This window comes from Emiliania huxleyi, assembly GCF_000372725.1.
Source record: "Emiliania huxleyi CCMP1516 unplaced genomic scaffold EMIHUscaffold_65, whole genome shotgun sequence".
In the NCBI taxonomy this organism is placed as follows: Eukaryota; Haptophyta; order Isochrysidales; family Noelaerhabdaceae; genus Emiliania; species Emiliania huxleyi.
In genome coordinates this window covers 70747-87803 of record NW_005197128.1, presented here as the reverse complement: position 1 = coordinate 87803, position 17057 = coordinate 70747, and the positions used below count along the sequence as shown (strand labels likewise).

The 17057-nt window shown below is 65.9% G+C and overlaps 7 protein-coding genes across 7 annotated transcripts; 5 read left to right on the top strand and 2 right to left on the bottom strand.

The window, feature by feature from the left end:
- Nucleotides 1–1197, bottom strand: EMIHUDRAFT_437789 (hypothetical protein). Its single transcript, XM_005762985.1, has 2 exons — nucleotides 512–1197; nucleotides 1–128 (listed from the first exon to the last, which is right to left on the bottom strand). Exons 1-2 carry the CDS (start codon nucleotides 1094–1096, stop codon nucleotides 21–23), a joined length of 693 nt encoding a protein of 230 aa, XP_005763042.1. The 5' UTR covers nucleotides 1097–1197; the 3' UTR covers nucleotides 1–20.
- Nucleotides 1198–1415: 218 nt separating this feature from the next.
- EMIHUDRAFT_215332 (hypothetical protein) lies at nucleotides 1416–3384 on the top strand (the record flags this gene model as incomplete). The annotated part of the gene is made up of 3 exons (XM_005762984.1): nucleotides 1416–1894; nucleotides 3100–3156; nucleotides 3249–3384. 3 exons carry the CDS (start codon nucleotides 1416–1418, stop codon nucleotides 3382–3384), a joined length of 672 nt encoding a protein of 223 aa, XP_005763041.1.
- Nucleotides 3385–4553: 1169 nt separating this feature from the next.
- On the top strand, nucleotides 4554–5597 carry EMIHUDRAFT_452599 (hypothetical protein). Its single transcript, XM_005762983.1, has 4 exons — nucleotides 4554–4764; nucleotides 4896–4988; nucleotides 5057–5110; nucleotides 5283–5597. The coding sequence occupies exons 1-4, from the start codon at nucleotides 4666–4668 to the stop codon at nucleotides 5481–5483; spliced, it is 447 nt and encodes a 148-aa protein (XP_005763040.1). The 5' UTR covers nucleotides 4554–4665; the 3' UTR covers nucleotides 5484–5597.
- A 587-nt stretch (nucleotides 5598–6184) lies between these two features.
- Nucleotides 6185–10118, bottom strand: EMIHUDRAFT_105053 (hypothetical protein; the record flags this gene model as incomplete). The annotated part of the gene is made up of 6 exons (XM_005762982.1): nucleotides 6185–6306; nucleotides 6570–7293; nucleotides 7536–7667; nucleotides 8871–8915; nucleotides 9190–9381; nucleotides 9456–10118. 6 exons carry the CDS (start codon nucleotides 10116–10118, stop codon nucleotides 6185–6187), a joined length of 1878 nt encoding a protein of 625 aa, XP_005763039.1.
- A 560-nt stretch (nucleotides 10119–10678) lies between these two features.
- On the top strand, nucleotides 10679–11644 carry EMIHUDRAFT_215327 (hypothetical protein; the record flags this gene model as incomplete). The annotated part of the gene is made up of 1 exon (XM_005762981.1): nucleotides 10679–11644. One exon carries the CDS (start codon nucleotides 10679–10681, stop codon nucleotides 11642–11644), a length of 966 nt encoding a protein of 321 aa, XP_005763038.1.
- Nucleotides 11645–12898: 1254 nt separating this feature from the next.
- EMIHUDRAFT_437779 (hypothetical protein) lies at nucleotides 12899–14094 on the top strand. Its single transcript, XM_005762980.1, has 5 exons — nucleotides 12899–12935; nucleotides 13021–13445; nucleotides 13525–13635; nucleotides 13706–13774; nucleotides 13855–14094. Exons 2-5 carry the CDS (start codon nucleotides 13116–13118, stop codon nucleotides 13858–13860), a joined length of 516 nt encoding a protein of 171 aa, XP_005763037.1. The 5' UTR covers nucleotides 12899–12935; nucleotides 13021–13115; the 3' UTR covers nucleotides 13861–14094.
- A 1444-nt stretch (nucleotides 14095–15538) lies between these two features.
- EMIHUDRAFT_358059 (hypothetical protein) lies at nucleotides 15539–16419 on the top strand. Its single transcript, XM_005762979.1, has one exon. The coding sequence runs from the start codon at nucleotides 15769–15771 to the stop codon at nucleotides 16228–16230; it is 462 nt and encodes a 153-aa protein (XP_005763036.1). The 5' UTR covers nucleotides 15539–15768; the 3' UTR covers nucleotides 16231–16419.
- Nucleotides 16420–17057: the final 638 nt, after the last annotated feature.

Sequence of the window (17057 nt, the reverse complement as noted above, 5' to 3'; positions counted from 1 at the left end):
AAGGGATTCGGCGCGTCAAGTTAACTTGACCGCTCGTTCGGGCTTTGGGCCGCAGGCCGGCGCGCAGCGCCACGCCGCCAGGCGTCCGCCGGAGGCCCGCCGGAGGCTCTTCCTGCGGCCACATTCTGGCAAGATTCCGCCGCGCTCAGGCGCCCAGAGGATGCGTGCGCTGCGCTCAAACGTCGCGATTTGGCAATAGGCGCTCGAGCCGGCGCACAGCGGACGGGTGCGCCGCGCAGGGGGGGTCGGAGGGGTGCGAGAGGGGGCGTGGGTCAGGCGCGCACCGGCCGGCTCCGGGAGCGGCCGTCACGTCGAGGAGGGGGGCTGTCGGCGGCTCGAGCGGCGAGGCGTGCCACTCTGCTTCGCCGCCGACAGCCCCTCTTCCGAGCCGGCGCGTGGCGACGAGCCGCGGCCAGTGTCGCTGGTTCCTTTGGCGGCGCAGCGTTTATCCCCCCCACCCGCGCCCGCCCGCCCGACCGCCCGCCCGCCCTCAGGCCTTGCCCCTTCGCAGGCGCGGGAGCGCTCGCCGGCGAGCACCTCCTACCTCTCCTCGCCCGGCTGCTCCCTTGCCCCGTCGCCCGCCGCGCCCTCGCCCGGCCTCAAGAGCTTGGCGGCCTTTGTCCGCCAGCTCAAGGCGTGGGACGAGGCGTGCGCCGACGGCCGCTCGTCGTGCTGGTTCGAGACGGAGGGCGACCTCCCGCGGCTGGCCGGGGAGGCGCTGCTGGCCGAGGCGGCCGCGACGGGCGCGAGGCGGATCGCCTTTGACGCCGTCGCGGCGCGTCTCGAGGCGACCGCGGCGCCGCCGCCGCCTCTCGGCACCGCTTTGGCCGCGTGGCCCACGGGATGGGGCATCGAGGAGGGCAACTTCTGCGGGCTGGCGCACTGGGCTGTGGAGGTGTGGCACGCGGCCGGGTCGGTCGACGCGAGCCGGTGGCAGGTCGAGGCTGACGGAGGGCGCCTCTTCTTTGTGCGGGTCGCGGAAAAGGCCGCATAATCGCGCTCTCCGCCGAGGCCCGCCTCGGCGACGGCGCTCGCCGCGCAGCAGCAGGCCAGCAGCAGTAGCAGCAGCAGCAGCAGCACGTGATTCTTGACACATGATTACACTACACAGTCCTCCCTTCGGTTGTCGTTTCGACCCTGTTTTTTCTTCTATCGCAGCGCACTCGCATCTGTGAGCCTAGCGCAGCGCGAACTCGCCGTCTGAGCCTAGCGCAGCGCGAACTCGCTCTGAGCCTAGCGCAGCGCCTCGGAAAACACCATTTTGGCTCGCCAACAAGCCCTCCGCGCCCCCACACCGTTAGGATAATACATTTTCTTAATGCCCGCAACCCACTGTACCCTCTTTGTCAGCGTTCATCAGCGTATGTCAGCGCTTTCGCCGTAGCGTCAACACACCCACCGCCGGGGTGTGCGGCATGCAAGCCACCGCTGCGATCGAGGCGCTGCTCTCGCGGCTCGCGGCGTGCGTGGACGACGTGGTCGAAAGAGCGCGCTCCGGAGCCGAGCTCCGAGAGGGCGAGGCGGAGGGGATGTGCGCGGCGCTGGAGGAGCTGCTGGCACACCGCTTCAAGCGGCGCCAGTTCCTGCTTTTCAGCGTCCACCCGTGGTCGCTCGCGGAGCACGCCGAGGCCCTTTCGAGCGCCGCCGCCGTCCGCATCGGCGTCGCACGCCAGACGGGCTCGACAGACAGCGCGCGGCTCCGAGCGTGGCTCTACCTCCTCCTCAACCGGCGCGAGCTGGCGGCCGAGGTAGATGCGCTGCTCACCCCGGAGCTCTGCTCGCTCATGTACACGCGTGGCGCCGCGCTGCTCGGCTCCGCCGAGCGAGACCGCCTCGTCCGCACTCTCAAGCCTCTCGCGGCCCTGCGCTTCCGGCTCGGCGCCAGCGCTGGCCTGTGCCTCCCCGAGCAGCCGTCGGGATCGCTGGAGGCGCGCGACGGCTGCGCCAACACCACTGCCACCTTCACCCACCGTCCCACCACCCACCCACCCACCACCCACCACCACCACCCACCGCCCCACGCCGTTTGTTGTCACCCCAACCCTCCTGCCTGCCGGCAGGACGCGCGCCTGTCTGCTGCGGCGTGCGCCGCCGACGTCCCCACCGCCGACGCGGCCCTCGCCGCCGCCGCCGCCGCCGCAGTCGCGCGCGCAGAGGCTGCGGCGCATGCCGACGACTTGGGCGATTCGGCGGTGGCGAGAGCGGCACTGCTCTCTTATGAGACGCGCGGCCAGACCTAGGATGCGGGATACGCAGCGGTTTGGGGGCTCGCTCTCCCTTGCTCTCCCTCGCTCTCCCCTCTCGCCCCCATGCTATGCTCTAGCTCGCTCTCGCTCGCGCTCACTCGCTCCCCTCGTTCTGGACATTGTCCACTGTGCACGTTTGACATGTGACATGTGACATTGGACATCCTCGTACTCCGGCTAGCGGTCGAGAGGGAACACGTGCTCGGCTCTGCTCGGCTCTGCTCGGCTGTGTTCGTAGCCCGCGTGCTCACGCGGTGCGTCTGAGTGCACGGCGCGTGCCCGCCGCACCCGACTCCCGCCGTGTCTCTCCCCCTGGCGCAGGCTTGCGGCAGAGCCGGCCTCCGAGCCGCCATCGTACAGCGAGGCGCAGGCGGCGGCGCCCGCCGAGCAGCAGCAGTCCTCGCAGGCGGCGGGGCCCGCGCGTCGGTGGGGAGGCGCCGGCCGGGCGAGCGGCTCGTTTGCGGCGGTGGCGGAGCCGCGGGCGGCGGTGGCGGCGACGGGCGCGCGCGCGCGGCGCGTCGTCGCCTCGATCGGCGAGGCGGGCGGCGGCAAGGCAGGGGTGGGCAGGGCAGGCGTGGCCGGGGGAGGCGTGGCCGAGGGAGGTGGTTTCTCCTCGGGTGCGGGGAGGGAGGCGTGCGCGGGTGAGGCGTGCGCGGGCGGGGCGGGCGGGGCGGGTGCGGGCGGAGGCGACGCTCTGAGGGGGCGCGCCGCAAGAGTCGGTGCGGCGGCCGAGCCTGCGGCGGCCGAGCCTGCGGCGGCCGAGCCTGCGGCGGCGGAGCTTGCGGCGGGGAGTTGGAGTGAGGGGGCGGCAGCGCTGAGTTGGAGTGAGGGCATCGCTGCCGCCGCGGCGGAGGCTGACGCCGCCGATGGTGAGTCCGACGCTGCTCAAGGCGACGCGGGGCGTGCAGAGGTGCGGCAGGCGGCGGCGGCGGAGCGGGAGGAGGAGGCGGCAGAGGAGGAGGCGGCAGAGGAGGAGGCGGCAGAGTCGCTCGAGGCGGCGAGGGAGGCGCTGGGGGCGGGCGAGGCGGAGGGCGGGGCGGGCGAGGCGGTGGACTACCACGACGCGCACGAGCTGCGCTCCTCTGTGGACGAGTCGTCGTACCAAGACGCGTGCGAGCCGGACGAGGGCGAGGGCTAGCCGAGATCGCTAGCCGAGACTCACTAGCCGAGAGCAGCCGAGAGCAGCCGAGAGCAGCCGAGGGTGCCCGAGAGTACCGGAGATCACGCGAGATCACGCGAGATCACGCGAGATCACGCGAGATCACGCGACGCGAGCGAGCCGGACGAAGGCGAGCCGTCGAGCGACAGCCTCTTGAGATTGGGGTGGTTGGCTGGGGGGGCGGTGGGCGGAAAGTCCCCCCGTCAAGCACTGGGGGGGGGGTTCGGCATCTCCGAGCTTGAGCCTCCCCACGCCACGCGCCGGGAGCTCGCGCGCCTCGCCGGCCTGGGGAGATGTGGCGAGATGTGGGGGAGATGTGGCGAGATGTGGGGGAGATGTGGCGAGATGTGGGGGAGATGTGGGGAGGCGAAGAGCTCGCGCGCCTCGCCGGCCTGCGATTCCCCGAGATGAGCCGAGATTCGTCCGTGAGCGGAGGGCGCCGCGAGATTACCTGAGATGAGGGCGCCGGCCGCAGGCTTGAGCGAGATTGCCCGAGATTACCCGAGATTGCCCGATTACCCGAGATGGGACGCCGCCCGCAGGCTTGAGCGACGGCGGCTTCAGCGACGAGGGCGGCTCGGAGCCGGAGGATTGGGTCCCTAGAAGCGGAATACGTGTTCTTGTCTCCCAACCAGCACTCGCGAGGACACGCACTCCGCTGTACTCGGCCGCATCCCGCTGTGTTCAGCGTATTCGTAGCCCGTGTACTCGCGCGGTGCTCCTCGGAGCGAGACCGCACTCCCGCCCCTGACCTCGGTGTGTCCCATGACGCAGGACTGGGTTCCGCGGCCTCCGCCACTCGCGCCCACCGCGCAGCCGCCGCCGCCCGGCTCCGTCGCCGCGGCCCTCGCCGGTGCGCTCGCTTCCTCCCTCTCCATCGGCGCAGACCCGAGCAGCGGAGACGGCGGAGGGGGCGGCAATGGCGGCGGCAGCGGCGGCAACGGCGCCTCCGCCTCCGCCTCCGCCTCCGCCTCCGCCTCCGCCTCCGCCTCCGCCCTTGGCGGCGTGCTTGTGCGAGACTACTTTGACCCGACAGCAGCACCCGTCGACGAGTCTGGTTCGCCCGCGACCTGGGCTCGACCGGCCAGCAGGGGGAGTCTTGCCTGAGACCTTCTCGGCGCCACCGCCCCCGCAGGCTCCCCTTCTCTGAGCGGCACCGAGTCGCCGCGCGGCGACGGTGAGCGGGGCTCGCGCCGGCCGTCGCCCGGCACGCGAGGCGGCAGGCTCGTGGTGCGTTCGGCCGTGGTGCTCGGCGCCGAGATGAGGGAGGACGGGCGGCTCAAGCTGCACACGGTCTACCGGCTCGCTGCCCGGGTGGGGCCGTTCGAGTCGACGACGTACCGACGTTTCTCGGACTTTGTGCGGCCTGCCCCGTCCCCTCTTCCCTCGCCCTCGCCGCACCACCGAGCCCCTCTCCACTCAACCCCCCACACCCTCCCGCCCCTCCCCGCACCGCCGGCCCCTCTCACGCCACCGCTCGGCCGCGGCAGGTGAAGCTCCACGCGGCGCTCAAGCGCGAGATGCCACACTGCCGCATGCCGCGCTCGGCGCAGCGCATGCTCGACGCGCGGCTGCGGCCGACGGCGTGGCCCGTCGCCGTCTCGGACGCGTCCATGGTATGTCCACGACATGTCCGAGACATGTCCCATAGGCGGGCCCGTCGCCGTCGGCGTTGGAGAAGGCTCTCGGCCCAAAGGCGTCCAAGGCGAGACTAGCCGAGAAGCACCGAGACCTAGCCGAGACGCAACCGAGACGGACCGGAGACCTAGCCGAGACCTAGCCGAGACCTAGCCGAGAGCCTCCGAGGCTGTTTGGCCGCTGGACGAGCGGGCCGGGCCTTGTGCCACGTCGCGTGCACCGCTCCGTGCCGCGTGCAGGCGCTCGGTCCGCTCGAGAAGACGCTCCGGCCGCCTGGGCCCGAGGTGCGGTTGCGGCTGCTGCAGCGCTACTGCGAGGACCTGGTCACGCTGCCGGAGCTGGCGCAGGCGGAGGCGACACTCGCCTTCTTCTGGCCCTCGAGCGCGCTCGGCGACGGCGCGCTCGTCGCGCCCGACGGCTCGAAGGCTGCGATGACCTGAGCCGGGGGCGAGTCCCAAGTCTCAAAAGTATCATACCTCACCCGCGTGTATGAACATGCACATGTCATGTGCATGCATGTGCATGTGTTTTCTGAAGACAACGTGAACGTCTTGACCAACGACCCCGGCCCCTCTCATAGCCGCAGCCGTAGCCGCAGCCCCAACTCTTGCCGCTCTTCCGTGTCGGGTTGTGACGAGGGGTGAGGGGACACGGATTGAAGATCCCTCACACCAAGATCGTGCAGGGCGGGGACACATGTCCCTAAATCCCATCTCGTCTCAGAGTTTGCCCGTTTTATTTATTTATTTGACCTCCTTTCACCTCCTGCTCTCCTATGCCACGTGGCTGTGTGTGTTTGGGTTTCTATGTTTGCGATTTGGATTTTGGATTTTCCATTGCACTTTGTTTATTTATTTGACCAACGAGATCTCAAGCATCAACGTGTTGTCGTTGAGGATTGTTGGCTCAGGATTTCAACGTTAGTTAGGCAACCCAGCCTAATATGTACAACAATCAATAAACAATATAAACAATATATATACGTCCCAAACTCCCACAGTCACACACACACACGCACGACTCTCATGAGACTCACATATCCCCCCCGCCCCCGGACCGCCGCCCTTGCAAAAGCCTACTCAAGAACCGGTACACGAGACGAAGAGTCGCCCGGGCCGGCCGATACTTACGGGGCGCGACCTCAGACCGCGGGCGAGATTTCCGGCGGCAGCGACCCCGTCGCGGCCTCGAACGTCGCCGACAGCGTGCCCTGCACACCATGCCAGCTGGCGCGATCTAGGCTCGTGCTCATGAAGAGCGCGCCTAAGGTAAGGTAAGGGTAAGGTAAACTTCTCCACACACACGAGGTGGTGGGGCAAGGGGGGCGACCCTCGCGTCTCCACGTCTAGACGACAGGAGCCCCACGGCATTACAAGTGCAAGGCCCAGTGCGCGTGGGTGCGCCTTCGATGTTGGCGTTATTGAAGAACGAAACGCCCGTGAAGACGGTGAACTGGAAGCTGGAGGACAAGAGTGACGCGAAAGTAAAGTCGGGACTGTCGAGCTTCGCTTCGTCAAACACCGCACCCTCCATCCTAGCGTGGCGGAACGAGGCGCCTTTGCCGTGCGATTTCATGAACGAGACGGATTTCAGCTCGGCGCCATCGAACACCGCGCACTCGATGTTCATGTCCTGAAGAATGGCGCCCTCAAAGCTGGCGTTCCGCAAGTCCGCGTTCCTCAGATCCTTTTGCGGGCACGCCGAAGCAACGTCCTCACCTGGCTTGACGTATTGACAGCAGGGGCAGTCCTTATCGGGTGCCGCATAGCAGCCCGCCTGCCTGCGAATCAGGTTCGTTGACGTCGGTGCCCTTGCGCCACTGCTGGGAAGCTTGTTGCTCGCGACGCGAGCGGGCGACGACAACCACGACGGGGCGACCGCACTCTGCCCCGGCGGCGCACTCGCGCCCTGCGCCGTCTCCTTAACCTGGCAGATGTGATTGGACGATCGGCGGATAGACCCGATCGGTTGCGACAACAGCTCGCATCGGCTGTTTCCGAGGCTGTCCTTTGCAGTTATCGACCACTCGTACGCCGTGCACGAGTGGTCGGTGAGGCAAAGCTCCTCGCACTCCGGCCTGGTATGGACCCACAGGGAGCGTGCGGCCCGCCAGGACCCGACCTCCTTGCATATCCCGAACTCGTCCGCGGCGGTCGGCACGTTGACAAAATGCCCCGACGCGAAGTACTGCGCGCACAGGGCGAAAACCATCGACGTGACACAGCCCTTGTTCTCCAGCGAGAGGAGGTGCTAAGAGCGCCACAGGTCGAAGATCGAGGAACGCCACAGTCAATTCGATTTTCTTGATTTTTGTTCGGAACGGGACTCGGGGGTTGCCCAGTCCTTCATGGGTGACACATGCACGCTGGCAATCGCGATGCCGCGCGTCAGAAGTCATCTAGCTCGGTGGCGTTCTGCATCTCCTCCTGCCCTAGCTCGTCCATGTACGCGTACTGTAGGTTGCTCTTTGTCGGCGACCAGAGGTAGCACACCGCGAGCAGCACCGCAAAGTAGAGCGCGTGCCAAAAGGCATCGAAGACCCACAGCGTCGCCCAGCTCTCGTCGAGGGGGTCGCCCGCGAGTGCGCCCAGCTGCCAAGTGATCATCGCGGCCGAGAGCAGCGCCTGCGGCCAGGGGATTGCAGACGGGGCGGTCGGCGCTGCGGGCTGCGGGCGGGGGAACTCTGGCGCTTCTTGGCTGGTGCGGTGGCGTGTGGCGGTGGTGTGTGGCGATGGTGTGTGGGGTGGTGGCGGTGGCGTGTGGCGGTGGTGTGCCGTCCTCCAAGGCGTGTGCACGACCGACCGACTGGCGACTGGCTGGCGCGGTGGGGCGGCGCGGCACCGACGCGAGCAGCACATGAGAGAAACGGCGGTAGAGCGTGAGCTTGGCATGCTGGCGGCGCGCAGACAGCCTACGTGCTGAGTGCACCGAAGTCAGGGCGGGGCTGCGGCATCGTGCAGCGTACTCAGAGCAGCGCGTGAGTACGAGGGGGTACGAGTGCGGTTGAGTGCAGCGGAGAGGTTGTCCTCTCGAGCGCGAGTTGGAGTACAAGAATGCGTGTTCCGCTTCTAGGGGCAGAGAGCTGGCCGATGGTGGCGGTGAGGGCGCCAAAGAGCCACCTACTCTCGGGCAAGTCTCGGCTGAATCTCGGGCCACTCTCAGGCGAAGGGCGCCAAAGCGCCACCAGTAAAAGAGGACGTCGAGCACAAAGACGGGGAGGATGCCTAATTCATTGACGAATGAACTGGTTCATTCATTAGTATCGGGTGCGTTTGGTGGTTGCGGGTGCGGGTGCGGGTGCGGGTGCGGGTGCGGTGGCGGGTGGGGGGTGGGGGGTGGGGGTGGGGGTGGGGGTGGGGGTGGGGATCGGTGCGGGTGCGGGTGCGGGTGCGGGTGTGGGTGCGGGCGCGGCGGCGCCGAGGAGTCGTAGCGGCGCCGACGCCTCCGAGAGCTGAGAGACGTTGGCCGCGATGTCGTGCAGCGCGGACGCGACGCCATAGGCGATGCCGAGTGCGCAGACGCGCGAGGCGGTGGCGCCTAGTTGGCCACGGATGCTGCGCAGTCATGGGCGAGGTGCTGTCTGTGGGAGGACACCCTTGTGCTTGTACTTGTACCTTAGGCACTTGCACTTGCACTTGTACTTGTGCGCGTCTGTGTGTTGCTCCATGTGGCGGCCGTCCCTCCGCCTCGCTAGCGGGCCTCCTGAAAGCCACGGTGTCCGGACGCGCCTGTGCTGTTCAGTGTCCAGACGTGCCTGCGCTGTCCAGCTGTTCTGCTCTTCTATCGGTGTGCTCATCTATCGGTGTGGCGCCGAGGGTCGGTCGCACGACGCCGTAGCCCAGGCAGACGACGAGGAGGAGGAGGCGGGAGACCTGCGGGAAGGTCCCGAGAGAGAGAGAAGGGTCCGGGGGCGAGGGAGGGAGGCGGCTGCCCAGGGCGGAAGGAGTGAGTGGGGCGGGCGGAGTGAGAGGAGCGCGGGCGGGGGGCGGGGCGGGGCGGGGCGGGCGTGGGGTGGGGTGGGGTGGGGTGGGGGGGTGGGGGGGCGGTGCGGTTAGAGGCGTGAGAGGGCGAGGGCCGTGTGGCGGCGAGGTCGGCCGAGATGGAGAGAGAGAGAAGAGAGCGAGAGAGGCGTGTTAGGTGAGGGACTTGAGGCGAGAGAGGCGCGACAGGGCTGTGTGTCAGCCGCGCGCGCGGCGCCGTCTTTTTGGCGGTCGAGGCGAGCACGCCGAGCACGATCGGGACGACGCCGCGCGAGCCGCCGGCGTTGAAGAGGTCGTAGTCACGGTACCAGGTGACCGCCTCGAGCCAGCCAAGCAGAATGACACCGCCGATGTAGACCTGCAGGGGTCACACCAGTCCTCGCTACGCCATGCGGCCAGGCGAGATCAACCTCGAGAGCCTCGATACGTTACCTGCAGCGGCAGCAGCAGCGAGCGGTGCCGCACGCACAGCCCGACCCAGAGAGCCAGAAGCGCGGAGTAGAGGGCGGCCATGGCGCCGAAGAAGGGGAGGAAGGCGTACAGCTCCGCCGGGAGGTAGCCGTGCGGGTTGAGCCACGCGGTCGACCCAGAAACAAGCACGCTGCCCGTCGAGGGCGCGCAGCTCGCCAGCAGCAGATAGTGCACGCCCGAGCGTGACACGCGCACGGTCGCGTCGACGGCGCCGGTGGCCTCCGGGCCGCGGAAGGGAACGTCGCGCACCCACACTCCCGGCTGCTGCTCGTCGGCCTCGCCATCGCCGCGAACGACCAACATACCCGCACGACGGCAGGCGCCGGCCGCGGCGGCGCGGTCGGTGCAGCACAACGCACGCCGCCCGTCGCTGTCTGTCGTGCCGAGGAGACTCAGCTCCGACGAGTGAAAGAACAGGAGCTGCACCAGCCCTGGCCCCGCCGCGGCCGGCCGCTCGAACCTCAGCGACAGCCGCACCTCCGCCACGCTGTCGACGGTCCGCGAGGGCGCCTCGGCCACGGTCCACATGCCGACGCGGCGCGCCCAGATGACATTGGGGTCGAGCGCTTCCTGTGCGTACACGTAGACGTTCGCGGGAGGAGCTAGCAGAGGGAGGCTGAGCATATGTACATTTTTGGGGCGTCAGGCAAATGAAGAAAAACGAGGCCGAGATCGGTAACCAGTAAACTTTTTGCTACAGAATTGGGAGATCCAGGCACTGAGCGAGGCTACAGCGTAGAACACACACACGTCAGGTCAGGATGCCTAGCCGTGATGGCCATGCACACCCATGTGTGTGTGTGTGTACACTCTCACACTCACTCACGCACCCATGCTTGGACTCGCGCAACCCCCCCTCTGTCTGCGGTGCTAAGGAGGGGCACGCCCCAACACGACGCCACAGATCAAACAGAGCCGCCGAGCAAGGACATGGGACTAATAGCGCCATACACACATAGCGCGGGGGAATGGCGGGTGGGAGAAACCCGCGGCGCCTCTGGGCGCTGCCCGGGGCGAGGCGCAGTAGCGCTCCGCCCGGACTCGCTTCGCCGTTTTTGGCGACCACGAACTTTCTTCTCGACCTTCGGTAAAATTTGTCGACGTTCAATTGCCGCCGCTGAGAAACTCGTGAATAAGTTCTCTACTCACCGTGGCCAGAAAGCCTGCGTCCCATCCACAAGAAGATGGCCACAGTGCGGCTGCATCCGGACGCAGTGTCGTTTATGGCCGTCTGCGGCGACCTGCTCCTCTCTCATGTCGCGATGAATCAGCACCTCCTATCCAACGCCCACAACACGTCGCTCGACAGCACCTCTAGGCTGCTGTTCTCCGTTCTCGACGGCAACGATCAAGTCGTGGCGGCGGTAGTGGTGGCACAGGTTATGAACCGCCAAAGCTTTGTCGCAGCAAACATCGCCGGTGCGCTCAGCCCAGACGCCGCCAAGGCTGTCGTGCAATCCGCCCGCGAGGAGAATGCATCCCTCGTCTCCCGCGTCTCCATGAGCATGGGTGGCCCTGCGTCACGTCAAGCCTTTGCGTCGGCTTTCCTCGACGCGTTCCCGGGCGTGACCGCCACGCCAGGCCTCTCGGCGATTGCCATGGAGCTGCGAGGGGATTGCGCCTTGGCATCCGCGGCACCGGGGGGCACGCTCCAGCGGGTGGTGAGTGGAGGTGACTCGACGGCCGGTGCGCTCACAACGGACCTGTGTGTGTGCTCGTCGGCTCTGCTCGACTGCTTGGCGGCGTGGAACGTCGAGTTCGCTCGCGACGCCCTTGGCAGCGTATCGGCGCCGCCCAGCCTCGACGAGTGCCGTGAGACGCTGCGAGAGGGCCCTCTCTCGCGCGGCGACTTGTACGTCTGGCATGTCGAGGGCGAAGGTGTGGTCTCCATGGCCTGCGTGGGGCGTCGACTCCTCGAGATTGGCGTCTCGCTGAGCCTCGTGTACACGCCGCCCGAGCGCCGCTGCAACGGATACGCGGGGCAGCTCCTGGCGGCGATGTGCTCTGCGCTCTCTGCGCAGGGCAAGCGGGTCTTCCTGCTGGCCGACGCAAGCAGCAGGTTTGGCACGGTGCGGTTGTATGAGAGGCTCGGGTTCTCGAACGATGGTGAGTACGGCGATATACGCTTCACGAGAGAGGCACAGGCGTGAGCAAGCGCGACATCACAAGGAGCATCGGGTCACTTGAGTGCGCCGACATGAATTTGTTTCACCTGCACGCGACATTCTCGTTTACTCTGCCGCTGTGTGTTAGTGCCAGTGGCCAGTGCGCGCCAGTCCCGGAAAGGAAAGGAAAGAAAACAGACAACGCAAACGAGGGATGGAAAAGAAAAAGAAAGAAAACAGACAACCCTCAACCGAAGGGCACAAGGGAGAGGGATGGGATGGTGTGTACCGCGACCGTGCCTCTGTTATGTGTTATACTCACCTCCACACGTCACAGTCCTGCGGAGCTCACTGTAGTCTGTACGGCCGGTACATACAGCTGTACGGTCCCAAACGAAATGCAGGTCCTACTGCACCCATGGGTACCACATGTTGTGCGCGCGGCAGATGGACAGCGCGTTCGGGTTGTTCTGCGGCCGGCGGACCTATTTTCGTTTCAGGCCGGCGGACGGCGGACTAGCGGGCGGGCGGAAGCTTACGATACACGGAGTCTCTCTCTCTCTCCCTCTCTCTCTCTCTCTCTCTCTCTCTCTCTCTCTCTCTCTCTCTCTCTCTCTCTCGTTTGCCAACAACAACATACCTGTTAAAACAACTTCCCTCCAGACTGAGAGAGAGAGACTTCTTTCAGAGACTTCTTGAAATTTCTTTCTTTCCCTCCAGCCTAACTAACGACACAGAAGTAAAGCCCGCTCGCTCGTTTTACTTCGTTCGCGCTCGCTCGCTTCCAGATTGCGGCGGCACTGCCGCGCTGCATGCCATGCCCATGATGAGCATTGGCCATGGACGCTGATCACTATCAGTACGATCAGTGGCGCAGCATGCTCGCTCAAGGCGTCGGTCGCGACGTGGTGCGCTTTCGTCGCCGCTAGAATTCTGCATCGGCGGCGGCGTCAGACCTCACTCAGACGTGGACCCTGCGTGGACCTGTGGCTGTGCTTAGGAAACGTGCCGCTGTACGGTGCTCAGCGGACCCGGCCCGCCTGAACATCTTGCCCGTCCTCCAATCCCGTGTTCGTCCCACGCAGGCATCTTCAACCACACGTGCTTCGTCGTCCCATGGGCGCGCCGAAGCGGTGCGCCTGGCGCCGCCCTCCCTCCAAACCCGTTTCTCACAGAGCGGAAATTTTTTTACTCAGAGTCGTGCGAGGCGGGTGCTGCGTAAATTTCTTTTACTCAGAGGCGTGCGAGGCGGGTGCGTAAAATTCTTTTACTCAGAGTTTGGTTTTGGCGGCCGCGGAACCAATGTTCACCCTCTCCGCTATCGCCGGCGCGCTCGGTGCGACGCACGCGTGAGCCGCACGCAGCACACCGCACACACACTGCCCGCCTCCTGCTCACTCAGCCACCTCGTCCCTCCACAGAGCTCACCGACAGCTCCTTCGACGAAGCCGTCTTCAAGGGAGGCAAGTCCGCCTTCATCAAGTTTCTCGCGCCCTGGTGAGGGCACTGTAAGAGCATGAAGCCCGCCTGGGACTCTCTTGCTCAGTCATACAAGAGCAGCGACAAGGTCGTCATAGCCGACGTCGACTGTACGGCCGACAACGCCAAGGCGCTCTGCGAACGCTTTGGCGTCGAGGGCTTCCCGACGATCAAGTATTTCAACCCGCCGGACGAGGAGGGCGAGGACTACAGCGGGGGTCGCGATCTGGACGCCCTCAAGGCCTTTGCCGCGACGCTCGGCCCGGGCTGCTCCGCCGCCATGCTCGACAAGTGCACCGACGAGGAGAAGGTGGAGCTCGAGGAGGTGATGGCGCTGCCGGAGGAGGAGCGGATGAAGCAGATCGAGGTCGCTCACCGGACTTGGCAGAAAAAGTTCGAGTTATATGTGTACACACTGTCACTGAAAAGTGAAAAATGAATCATAGGGGCTCAAGGCCAAGATCAAGGCCAAGGAGGCGGAGCACGAGAAGTTCGTCGAGGGGCTGCAGGCGCAGTACGAAACGTCGCAGAAGGGCGTCGAGACGCTCAAGAAGGAGGTGCGCTGCAAGCAAGCGCCGCTCCCCACCGCCAAGGCACCGATGACAGGAGGCGCTGCCTCCGGCGCAGGTTGCGCCGAAGATGAAGCTCCTCAAGGCGGCCGCGGCGCCCAAGCCTGCCGCGACTGCCAAGGACGAGGCCAGCAGCCGAAGCCATCCTCTCCTTCCCCCTTTCACTCCCTCACCCACCCCTCCCCCCTCCCGCCGTTGCCGCTGCAGGTCTAGAGCGCCGCGTCCCGATCGCACCCTCATTCTTGAGGTAACCCTCATCCTTCGAGCCACCCGCCGTACCTCCAAGATGACGCCGACGTGCCGAACTCCCCGCTCGAGGGGATGGCACGTAGGCTGAGACTAAAGAAGGGGCGGAGGGTCGAGACTTGTCTGCGGCACGCCCACGCGGGGGGGGCGGGCCTCGGGGTGGGGGGCGTTAAACGGCTCTCGTTTTTAAATATCTACTTTTTCGTGGTGCGGCCCCTATAAGCCCCCGCCCCCACGCGCCCACGGCCTCTCCACGCGGCTTGCTGGCAATCCGTGGCATGCGCTGCTGGCAGAGTGCGCGTATAGCGAGAGAGGTGGAGAGCACGACGTGCCACGACGAGAGCACTGAGCAGAGGCCAGGCAGCACCACAGCACGCGCAACAGGCGGGGACACGCGATCGATCGACTCCCGAAGCAGGCCTCATTTGGGGGGTTGGGGGGCAGGATTGCGTGTCGTCTCAGGTCGGCCGCTGACCTGACTCCTGAGAGCCGGCCGTCAGGGCTGAGCGCACAGACTAAGAGCAAGTAGACAACCCTGCGGGCTAGCCACTACTTGTGCCTCTCGCACACGCGCCCTCCCTGCCACCCGTGTTGTGCGAGACCGGCCCGCTTACTGAAGCTCCTCACATGAATACGTTCTGCTTTGGCTCCTCCGTCCGGAAGCGAACCTACGGGCGCTTCATCGCGTCAAGTTCACGTCCAACGGCTCAGGCAAGGCAGGGGCGCGCGCACCATGAAATGGTTGAAGTACGAGCCCTGGTGCATCGATGGCGGCAGCTCGGGCGGGATTTCGAAGCCGGCGGCGGCAAATCCCGAATAGTCTTGCAGGTCGCGGTCGAAGTATTCTCCGGCGCCAATCGCTGCCGACGGGAAAGGCAGCCGCTCCTACGCAGGGCTGTGTCGCCTCGTTTGGCTTGTGCGCGAAAGTTCTTGGACCAGCGGGAACCCGCACATGGATCTGCAGTGCCTTAGTGACTGCCGCCGCCTCCGTGAGCCGCCTGGCGTACAAGCTAGGGAGTGAAGGCCCGCCACGCTCCCATGAAAACTCGTTTTTTGGCGAAGCACCGCAAATCCGACGTCGTCTGCAGCGCGCCATCCGCCGACGTCTCTTTGCTCGAGAGGTAGGGGGTCGCCGACGTAATAAAGGCTGGGCTTGACACCGCGGTGCGGTGCTTTCTCGCTGAAGGACGCGGCGAGCCAGCCACCCATTTTCTTGGCAGGACAACGAGCGGTGCTACCTCGCCCTCTTCCCGCCGCTGCTGCTTTGCGCGCACCTGCACGAGGAGGGGGGGAAAGGGGTGCACAAATGTTCGCGTGCCGCTGACGCAAGTGGCTACCCGTAAGAGAACATGGATGCAGTCACCTTGCACTCGAGGGGCGTGTCGGCAAAGTAGGGGATGCGAGGTTCGTCCTCATGCTCCGAAAGCACCCCTTCACTTTGCGTGGTCGGAGCGTAGCGGAGTGGGCCCCGAGTTTGAAAAGGGCGACGGACGCTTGCGTCCTAGCCTCCAACAACGCCTCCCCGGCGCAGAGGGGCCCCCGGAGGGATGCACAACCGCTCCACGCCACGCCGCTTGCGGCGGTCCTCTTCCCAGCTCCGCTGGCGCGCGGCGTTATTTTCTTTTGGAAACATCCAGAGGGGGAAAGCCATCACTGACCGCCAAGGTCTGACCGCCCGCCTCTCTCCTCCCACCCACGCGCGGGCGCGGGGCGGGCGGGCAGAGCGCGCGGCTGCGCGCCTGGGCGGGCGTCCGCGCCACCCGCCCCCGGCCCGGCCCGCCGCGTCCGCGCCCGCCCGCGACCCCCCGCAAGCGCGCGCGCGCGCAGGCGACGCGTTCCTTCACCCGTCCGCCCCTCTCCCCCCGCAGGACAGCCATGCAGATCTTCGTCAAGACGCTGACCGGCAAGACCATCACGCTCGAGGTCGAGCCGTCCGACTCGATCGACAACGTCAAGGCCAAGATCCAGGACAAGGAGGGCATCCCGCCCGACCAGCAGCGCCTCATCTTCGCGGGCAAGCAGCTCGAGGACGGCCGCACCCTCTCGGACTACAACATCCAGAAGGAGTCGACGCTGCACCTGGTGCTCCGCCTGCGCGGCGGCATGCAGATCTTCGTCAAGACGCTGACCGGCAAGACCATCACGCTCGAGGTCGAGCCGTCCGACTCGATCGACAACGTCAAGGCCAAGATCCAGGACAAGGAGGGCATCCCGCCCGACCAGCAGCGCCTCATCTTCGCGGGCAAGCAGCTCGAGGACGGCCGCACCCTCTCGGACTACAACATCCAGAAGGAGTCGACGCTGCACCTGGTGCTCCGCCTGCGCGGCGGCGCGTGAGCGCGCTCCCGCCCCTCTCCTCTGCCCATTGATCAATGGGCTTTGTTGACCGCCAGGCCGGAAGAGCGGAAGTGCCCGCCCCTCATAGTTGGGCGAGCGTGACTGGTGCGGCGATCAACCGAATGGGCTATGGCCGCTGTGAAGTGGGCTTGTTTCTTTTATTGTGAAGACAATGACAAAGCAGTGTGCAGTGAACACACGAGGGCGTTCCTGCCTAATCCTGCTTCCTGTTCCTCTCTTCCCTCTTTCTCGTCTTAGAGATAGAGTTAGACGTTAGAGTAAAGAGAACATAGAAGACCCTGCCCACATTGGCAATGCGGCACACATACACATTGGCGCGCGAGCCGCGACGGGGCGGCAACACGCGGCCGACTACACGGTAAGGCATACGGACCTTGCAGAAAACCTTTTCCTTCTAAGCAGGGCTACACAATGACCCTATAGTGTGTGGGTGTTCCTGGCGAGTTGTGATGAGTAGAATTAGACTAGCCAATACTATTTTGAAGTTCATATATGAAAATACCAACTTGCCTATGTGCACGTCTCCGCCGCGGCGGCCCGGAGGCGGCCCGGCGGAGCGGTCAGAGCAGCACTGCGCGGGCCGGCGATCGACTCTCGACTATAGTACGGGCTCTATTGAATGGCCTCAAGGTGCTCTCTAGGGCTGCCCTATTCCGCTCGCCCGGCTACGTCGCCGGGCTTCGAAGGAAAAGGTTTCGCTCGGCACGGCGTCGGAGAGCAAACTTCGACGTTCGTCCTATTTGTGGAAGCTGGACGCACGTAGGCAAGTGGCCCATGACCAGGCGGGCTGCTGCTCAGAATCTGGG